The sequence below is a fragment of the Pundamilia nyererei genome, unplaced genomic scaffold (genome assembly GCF_000239375.1).
Source record: "Pundamilia nyererei isolate P.nyererei 1_Seehausen unplaced genomic scaffold, PunNye1.0 scaffold00003, whole genome shotgun sequence".
NCBI classification, from domain to species: domain Eukaryota; kingdom Metazoa; phylum Chordata; class Actinopteri; order Cichliformes; family Cichlidae; genus Pundamilia; species Pundamilia nyererei.
Genome location: NW_005187404.1, coordinates 8,473,153 through 8,482,881, shown reverse-complemented (window position 1 = coordinate 8,482,881; position 9,729 = coordinate 8,473,153). Strand labels below are relative to the sequence as shown.

General features: G+C 43.3%; 1 protein-coding gene across 2 annotated transcripts in view; it reads left to right on the top strand.

The window, feature by feature from the left end:
* The window catches only part of npas1 (neuronal PAS domain protein 1), a 41,459-nt gene that overhangs the window by 13,655 nt on the left and 18,075 nt on the right, over positions 1-9,729 (top strand). For both annotated transcript variants that reach the window (XM_005720881.2, XM_005720880.2), the window contains exon 4: positions 8,690-8,757. In XM_005720881.2, coding sequence (XP_005720938.1) covers positions 8,690-8,757 — 68 coding nt within the window. The remainder of the gene's footprint in view (positions 1-8,689; positions 8,758-9,729) is intronic.

The window sequence follows — 9,729 nt, the reverse complement described above, 5'->3', positions numbered from 1 at the left end:
TGTGTGTGTGTGTGTGTGTGTGTGTGTGTGTGTGTGTGTGTGTGTGTGTGTGTGTGTGTGTGTCCGCCTTTGTGCCTGTTCCTGGTAAATTTGAGGAAATGTGAACAAAAAAAACCTGTCGTATTAACAGCCTGTTTCTGTGAGACTGCATGTGGTGTGCTTTACCCACATTATGCACTGCATTTCCTGATGGGGTGAGTACCAGTAATGCTACCAGTGCTGTCTGAGTGTGACGTTATAGTAAAAAATACCAAACCAGTTCTTTTCCCAGTATCCTTTGGGGGCATCATAGAAATTTTTACACATTAAGGTCAGTGTGGTTTTCCGTGGTTCCGTGGTGTAGTTTGTTAACACCTTCGCCTTACTTGTGAAAGACACAACCGCAGCCTCAGGGTGTTAAGAGCTAGCCTGCTGCTAACGTCGGTCATAAGTCTCGATAAATGGGATGGTTATATCAGGAAAGGCATCTGGTGTCAAAATCTGTGCCAGATCAAACATGTGGATCCATCTACTGTGACCCCGTGGGAAAAGAGGGAGAAGCTGAAAGTATCTTTAAGGTCAATGCGGTTTTCATCTGGAACATTGCTCACCACATGAAAACACTCATGTAATGTCTTCTTTTTTGCTCGGAGACTTAAGGTGTAGCGTTAAAGACGGATTCCATTATGAAAGAATTAAGATATAAGCATCAATGGGAAGTTTTATATAAACAAATCACCCAGAGGCTAATATTGTAGGTCCCACAGGAAGATGGAAACAGGACCTGTACATGACCTGAGACCTCAGATGTTGTCAGTGGATCCCTTTGGGTCTGTGGGTTGAGGATTGTGCTTGTATCTGTTGGTGTGCTAAAAGGTTGGGAACTGGGCAGCTTGGAAGATGAGTCATTCCCTCGGTTTCAAACCCTTCTTGATCAGCTTGACTTCCAACAATGTTTAGGTGTTGGTAGGTGTAAAACATCCGCATGAATGCCAAAATCCAAGGCCTCACTGCGAGGGATATCGAGTGTAGAGGTGTCGAGCCAAATATGGGAGCTTGGAAGCAAAACGACTTAAGAAAATCAAGCTTTTAATGCTGTATCAAGTTCAGAAATAAATGAAGTCCTCGGGCGCCAGCAGCCTTCTACACACGGCAAGGGGAAAATCACTTGGCTGCACATGAGGAACCCACTCTGGGAACAAAACAAACAAGGGCAAGCAGGATTGTTTATACACAGAATGCTGACAGGGAAATGACAGAGTGGAAGGTAATGAGGCACAGGTGAAAGTAATCACACACAGGTGAAGACAGGAAACAAAACGAACACAGGATGCAAACCTGCCTTCAAAGTAAAACAGAAAATAACCAAAAGAGACTGATAGAGATATGAATACTAACACTTAACAAGATGTACAAGACAAGAAAACGCAAAGTGACCAGAGCGTGAAGATAGAAACGAGACAGAAGAAGGCACAAATGGAAACATGGGGGTGATGATTACTACAACAGCTACTACAAGTAACACACAAAACGTGGATAGAACACAGGATATTTCAACACTGAATTCTTACCAGAAGCCAAAACATAAAAACCACCAGAGACACAATAACATCACGAACTGTAGGCCGTCGTAAGATCGTCAGTGAAGCTAAACTGAGGCTTACAGTATACGGAGACTAACAAAGAAATCAAAACAGCTTAAAAAGGTGTTAAGCACTGCAAAAATGTTATGAAACTCAAAAGTAAAACAACGATATACCAGATTTAAAGTCAACATGCAAATAAAATAAGTTACTGATGTATACATGGCCATAAAGGAAAATGAGTATTCACGAGATAGCTGAATTAGAAAAAAAATTAACTTCTAATATGGTCTAAGTACATTTTTGTCATAGTTGTAGCTTTCAAATTGCCAGTGCTTGTGTGATACAAACCCTACAATAATCCAGAGGAAACCCCAACAATCAGACGACCCTCTAAATGTAAGCACTTGGCGACAGTGGGAAGGAAGAACTCCCTTTTAACATGAAGAAACCTCCAGTAGAACCAGGCTGTACATACAGACAAGTTGCACATGGTGACTTCTGGGCCCTAAGGGGCAACGTAGGACGGCTTTAAAGATTAGATATGGTATATATCTGACCACTTAATAGTATGGATGACCTCAAAGCCAACATATTGCTTTTAAAGAACTTTGAACTGCATCCTGTTGCAACTTGAGTCTAATCTACAGTCATAGTGTGTGAAAACATGTATTCCTATGCATCAGCCCATTGTTGTACATCAATATCTCATCATCCTTTCTGCGCAGGACAATCTGATTGTCTGAGTGATATTCATATACTAGCACCCATACACACAGCCGCAGCCTTGACTCTACGCATGAATTGCGAATTGTTTTTCCTCTGTATTCCTGACTTTTCTTGGCCTTGATAGAAAATACCTCCTGTTCAGCATAGTTGGTGCGCAGGTAGTAGTGCTTCTTGCCCTGTGTACAAAGTGGAAGTGCGCTGAAAAAGATGTGAGGTGTGCGGTTTACGCTACAACGAGAGGCACTTCTCGTACAAATGTGAGCCACAACGATAAATATATAGAGCCCCCGCGGAAGCTGCTACGTGAAGGTCGAGAAAATTGTGAATTATCTTTCACATTCTTACCACTGGGTCAACATCTGATATGTTAAGTATTTAATTAAATATTTGGAGATTTCTTACAAGCAGGTCACACAGTCTCCACAGGGCCTATATTGAAAATGCAATGCTAATTTGGACATCAGTTTGAACAAGTCTACCCACAATGCATTGGCAGGGTTTTAAGTGTGATGCATGACTTTAATTCCGTTAGTGGAATGTGGTCAGAGATCTGGCTGAAAGGGAGCGGAGGCCAGAGAGCAGGGGAAGGAACAAATGTAGGAGGAATAAAGACAGAAAGAGAGGAGGAAGGAAGAAGGAGAAGAGTGCGAGGAAATTGGGATGGGGTGTGTTGGGGGGTGGGGGTTGCATTCCTCCACATTCCCTCTTGTCTGGGGTTTTTGGATGGGCAGCGGAGAGGGAAGGAAGGTGGAGGGTGGAGGAGAGGAGAGGGATGGAGCGCAGGGGAGGGGCCGGAGTGGCTTTTGTCTGCTTCCCACGTTTCAAAGCCAGTCTTGAAAAATGAATAGACAGAGGAAAATCAATTGCATGACCTTCACAGAGAGAAAGAGAGAGATTGAGAGAGCAGGAGAGAGCGGGAGAGAAGGAGGAGAGAGAGAAAGAGACAGAGTATGGAAGGAAAGGAGCAAAGGAAAAGGAAAGGCTGAAGGCAGGGAAGGTAAAATGACCCATGCTGTATTTGGTATTTGTGCACCTGTTTGCACAGCATATTCAAGGACTATTTGACATCATTTATATTTCAAAGCCTCTGTATTAAGTAAATTTTGCTATCAGGGACAGTTTTTTTCCCCCATACTACACTCCCTTTGAAAAAAATCCAGGAAGCCTGATTCCTATTCCTAAGCTTTCTATTGCTTGTGATAAGAATCTACTTAAACTTAGCGGCAGATCTGCAATCAAGCAAACTGACAGTTTAACCAGATTCTACAGGTGAAACCAAAGCAGTCTTCCTGTTGGACAGGCAAGGTTAAACAGGTTAGTCCAGGCGGTGTAGTGTGATGGTATGCTGTTTATTTAAAGTAATTCAAGGCTTTTTGGAGGTTTATATAAATTTTTTAAACCTCTGACACACTCTGTATTATGCTGCTCTACACTAGCAAGAATAAACCACACCCAACCATGCAGACAGTATTAATGTTTTTATAAAATAACAAATAAGAACATAATGTAAAAAAAAAACATTTTATTAGGTTCAGCAGAATATAAATTAGTCCAAAAGTATCTTTTGCACTTTGGTTCAGTTTTTACTTTTACATGTTAGTTAAAGATAATGTAGGGTTTGTTAACAGTAAGTGCAAACATAATACTAATAATAATAATAATAATAATGATAATAATAATAATAATAATGTAAAGAAAATAACTTGATTGTAAGACAGAGATATCTTTTAAAATTTCCTGTCTGAATTTAACTTTCTACTTTTATTTTTGTTTAATAAAACAGAAAAGGGGGGAAAATATCAACCTGTAACAGGTGTGCAGGGCAGCTGGAGAACCCCCTCTGCCTTTTTCACAAGGCACAGTGCAATGACAAGTCAGCGCCAGCAACAGGGCCAGCTGAAGTGTTTTACTGTCTCGGCTAGTGAGGTCAAACACACCTCTCCCCTCCCCGGCGCTGGTGACATTGACTTTCATTCTGCCTCCACTTGCTCGTTCTCTCTCGCTCTCCCTCTCACTCTCCCCCTCATTGCTTTCATTGCTTTCGTCTTCCCTCGCCTCCCCTTCTGTCTCCCCCACCTCTTCACGATCTCCCTGCGTCTGCCTCCCCTCTAATTCACAGCGTTTAAAGCAGCCTGGGCTTTTAAGGGAAGTTAATTGCACTCAAATTATGTTCGACCGCAAAAGGAGTGAGGGAGCGATGGAGAAGAGACGGAAAGATAGAGGACAGATAGAGGGAAGGAGGGAGGGATGGATGTCGGCGTGAGAAGATAATTGTGCCAGAGAAGGACGCTGCGATTAGGGTCACTTTTTCTCTCGCTGTCTGTCGAACGGCCGAAACATCACATTTGGATTGGTAGTAAACAACTTGGCAAGTGACCGGGCTCTTGTTTTGAAAGGGTGAAGCTGCGGTGGCAGAGCCAAACTTAAGAGACAGAGATGAATAAGAAGACACAGAGAGAGGAAACTGAGAGAGAGAAATGGGGGTTCACTGTTTGGTTCCCATGGTAACATCCTAACCTGGTTAAAAGAGGTTGACACTGTGGGGGTGGAGTCTGTGTGTCTACAGCCCCCCACGTGGGGATGCTTGGCTGTGTGTGTGTGTGTGTGTGTGTGGCCATTCCTCTGGACTGAACTGGGACTAAATTATGTATTAGACAAAAGTATCATGAAAATCATTCAAATTTTTTCATTCAATCATTCAAATCTTTTCTGCTTGTGAAGCGCTGGGGAGTCCGTGCAAGTTGACCTCTGAGTCAAATCATAATTAACGTGTCCATTCCTGCCCTGTCCCATTCTGTCTCTTATTCCCACAATGGAATTAAATCTCTTAGCAGAGTCCCGGGAAGCTAATGGAATCGGAGTGTGACAGAACAGCTCGATCAAAGACCTCAGCCAGCCCTGCGTCCAGCTCTGCACACAAGTCACGGTGTTTATTCGCACAAACTCACTTAAAGGAGAATTGCAATTTAACGCATCTTAACTGAAGTCAGGTTTTATTGCTTTTGAACATCTTTTTATGGTTAAAAACTGAAGGATTTGATGAGATCAGGGATCAAAAAAAGAGTAATCAGGCAGTCACACATTTTTTAAACAAGTTAACAGTTCATGCAGGAAACCAAGACTGGGATGTCAAACTAATTTTAGTACATAAAGCTCAAACAGCCCGGACCAGTAAAACCAAACATGCACATATACTCATCATAATATATGTCATTACTTTTTGTAGCATTACATGTGCAGTGTCTTTTTTAATAGGAAGCATGTCAAACTGACAGTTACTTAGGCCTCTGCATTGGGTGAATGTAGCGTTTCAGGTCCCGGTTCAGGACACGATCTATTCTTAGCGACTTGCAATGCTTCCTGGTGCAAAATTCATTGAAAAGGTCAAACATGACGCCCTCCTTTTCTGCAATTTTCACATTTAGCAAAAAAAAATTCCAGCGGGCTGTGTTTTGACTCTTTGAGGGCTGCATGTTTGACACCCATGATCGAGACCACTTTCTTGATTTAGGAGTTGAGTTGAAGCCCTCTTTCTTTCCAGCGCTTCAGCTGGGCCAGCAGTCACAGATACAGGAATCTGGCAAATTAAACTTTTATTACACTGAGTGCCACCACTTTCTTTCTTGGCTGAAGGTGATCTTTTGGGGCAAAATTCTCTTGGTTATATATTTATGCTTAAACAAGAGGGAATAACGTCCAGTTGTCTGTACAAAAGAGTTAAGATTCACAAAAATATTCCAAAATCTTGTTTGACCACAACAATATTCAACTACAAATGATGTTTTCAGGCACAATGATGAGATGTGTTGTCCAAAACTATCTAAATGAAACATTTAGCAGATCAGATCAGACTTTAATAACGTGGCCACATTGTTGGTTTGTTAATGTCTGTCCAATCATTTGTCATCTGTTTTGACTTGGTCTACCAATAAGGCGCATGCACAGCAAGTTCAAAATAAGATCTAAGTTGTAAAATAATATGTTATTGTTTGAATTATGATTTATAATGACATCAAATATTATAGAAGCTGTAATATTAAGGTATACACACAGAATAATGCAAAGCCCTCACTCACACACGGGCACACACATAGAGAAGTAGGGGTTCACAGTAGCACTACAGAGGGATCTTTGTTCTCAGAGTGTGATACCATCAACGCTGTGAGACTCTTTCCCTTCACATGTGCGCAAGAATACACCACACACGCGCATGCTGTGCGCACAAACACACACACACACACACACACACACACATCAGGTCCAGTGTTTTGGTTTCCTGGTTGCCCTATTGTACTGTGGCAGTCTTTAATAAATGGTCCTCTGTGTATTTGTGTCTGCGTGTGTGTGCAGGGGTGTGACTCATCTGTCAGCCCCGCTGGCCTCATGTCACATTCAGCGTTTCCTTGGGCCCGCTGACACTACTCAGCACAACTGATCACCCACCATCACCGTCGCCCCTCCAGGGTTCTGTGGCACGAAAGCCAGAACAGACACACACACTTTCACAACAATCGAAGTGCGTTTGTCTTCTGTTTTGATTAATTCTTATATGGTTACCACGGGGGTTGATTCCTCCAAGCTTCCTAGCACTGCGGCTGCATCGCTGCCCCACAAGGGAGCCTGCTAGGCAGGCAGAGAGCGAAATGGGCTCCCCATCCCCCTCCAGGCAGGGACTGACTAGGCTGAAGGGTCCCAGCACCAGACCCCCTTTCATAGCCCTGAATGGACTTGCCTTATTTAAATTCACACTCTGTCACACAGGGGGACCCCAATCTCACAATGCCACTGTGGCTTTGTCCGGCAACTCTGTATTTATGTGTGTATGTGTGTGTGTGAGAGAGAGAGTTTGTGTGTGTGCACGGGTATTTGTGTTGTTTAATCGGGGAGCATGTTGCTGCTGTGTAGTCTGTGCATGAGAATTCATTGCTGTGTGTATTCCTAAAGTGTGTGTATGTGCGTGTCTATAGCTCTAATGGAATGCCTCCCTCTTCTATTCAACAAACCCACATCACAAGCAGGCAGCTGGGCAATATATATGTGCGTGTGATTGTATATGCGTGTGTGTGTGTTGGTGGGTGTGTGTGTTCCGATCCCCCCTCTGTGTTCAGTTGTAACCCACAGCAGCGCTTTCATTTTCCTGTCATAACGTGTATTGATTTCCCGCAGCCTTGCAGCGACACACACATACACACGCGCAGATATCCAATGATCCTTAAAGGCACGCACACAGACTCACACGCGTACATACATTTATATGCTCTTATACACACATATTTTGGGTACACACGGACATACGCAGTTTGTCTCCATTGGACGGGGAACATTGTGTTCAAAAGCAGCCCTGTTGGAGTGAGATTAGTTCTCACATATGGTCCCCACTTTTGCAATCACACACTTGCAGGTGCATAAACACCGTCACACACTCCTTCTGACATAAAACAGTAAATAGACCTGATTGCAAAATTAATCTTCCACGTCAGTGGCGGCACCCCCAACCCCCATGCCCAGGTTTGCTTTGGAGAAAGTGATCACTCTCTCCTTCCTTAAGGTTTTTCATTTTCCCTACCCTCTGTGCTCCTCTCATACCTATCTTCGCCCTCCTCCCCTCCTCCTCCACCTAACCACCTCCAACTCTATTTGTATTGTAATTGCCTTGGTAAACACCGCCACTTTGGCACTGAAGCAGCTCTGATAGCTTGTGTTTGGGATGCATTAAGAGTGGTGATGCAGACACTGTGTGTGTGTGTGTGTGTGTGTTTGCTTGTTTGTTTGTATGCCTGGCAGAGATTGAGTGGTATGCGTCACGCAGCGCTCCACCTTATGTGCACTTTTTTTTTTTTAAGCACGGTAAATTCTTCTTTTATCAGACATAATTGCTTCAAGTTTCACTTTTGATTTTGCTGAAGATTTTAAAGTTGTGAAAGAGATCCCACGTTAATGCAAAATCCTCTATTTCCAGATCAATTTGTGTAATCACTTATTCCTCAAAGCTGTATTAACTCATCCAAAAAAATGGAAATTAATCCATCAGCGTGGCTTAAACCCGACCGGCAAAATGATTTCCTACATATTAAGACGTTTGTATTTTATTTATGCAGCTTTGACTAATTAAGCTGCTTCTGATGGTTACACTGACCAAGAGCATGACCTTTCTAACTGTAATATGTGATCTTAGATCTTAACTGTCTAGTACTAAACATGGAGACTTTTTTTTTAGCATTTTGTCATACTACAGTAATAAAAACACGCACCTTACCTACAGAAACCCAAATTTCTGCACTGAAAAAGCCCTGCTCATGATCAATTAACAAAATCTACTCACCTGCTATAATATCAACAGGTATAAAATGCTGCCCGCCAGCATTTTATGACAATGTCTGTCTCCTTTTTCTCTGCAGTTAGACGTTCATCTCATTCTCTGGCGACTGACATGTTTGAGCAGCACCTAGGGGCACACCTCCTGCAGGTAACGACCGCATCACCCACACATTGCTTCTTGTACCGCACTGATTATGTCTATAGTTGACTTTTTTGCCATGCTTATGTTGTGTTGTTAAGCAGAGAAACTAGTTTTTTCAGATGTATCAAAAGTTGAAGTTAGAAATGTTTTTTTCCCCTCCTAACAGTCACATTTGTTTGATTATCCTGCTGTACTAAGTCGCTGCTATGTGTGATCACAGCCTGCACTGGCTCAAGTCGTTCTGCCTTGACTCATATTTCCAGGCAAATTCCTAAACACAGTCACACTCAGACACAGAAGCACATCGCGTAACCCTCAGATGCTGCCAAAGAATACCTCCCTTTTGCACTAACAGATGAACACAGCCCGAGGGGTACTCTGGGGCAGGAGGGCTGCTGGGGTGACGAAATGCAGAATGTAGGCAAAGACTCAGAGGAAGAGCAAAGGAGGTAGCACTGCAGATTGTACTTTGGAGGGAGCTTAGGGAGGGGGAGGCGGTAGGAAGAACAGGTAGGAGTGGGAACAGGTGGAGGGATAAAAGGAGAGTAGAGAAGTGAGAAGGTTGTGGTAAAACAAAGAAACATTACATATGTCTGCTCTCCTCTGGCATTTTAAAGAGGAAGAGAGGCTTAAAGAACGGCGCTGATAGAAATCAAATTAACGCTCCAGAAAAACTGTATGATTCTTCCCCTCCCAGCCGTTCTTCCACAGTAATAGCCTGATAATTGCACTTTAGTTCTCCGACATTCATGCGGCTGGTTTCTCCTCGCCGCGACACGCGACACACGACGCTCCACACCCCGGCTGTCACGGTCTCGCTGGCAGACCGTGGGGATGTGGGGAAAGGAGGACCCAAAATGCAGGACTCTACAGTGCAACAGTGTTTATTTACAGTGGTGACAATCCGAACAACAATAAATCCCCCCGTGCGATCCCAACTCCCGTTCCGTGTCTTCTCCTTTATCCTGTGCTCCGTGC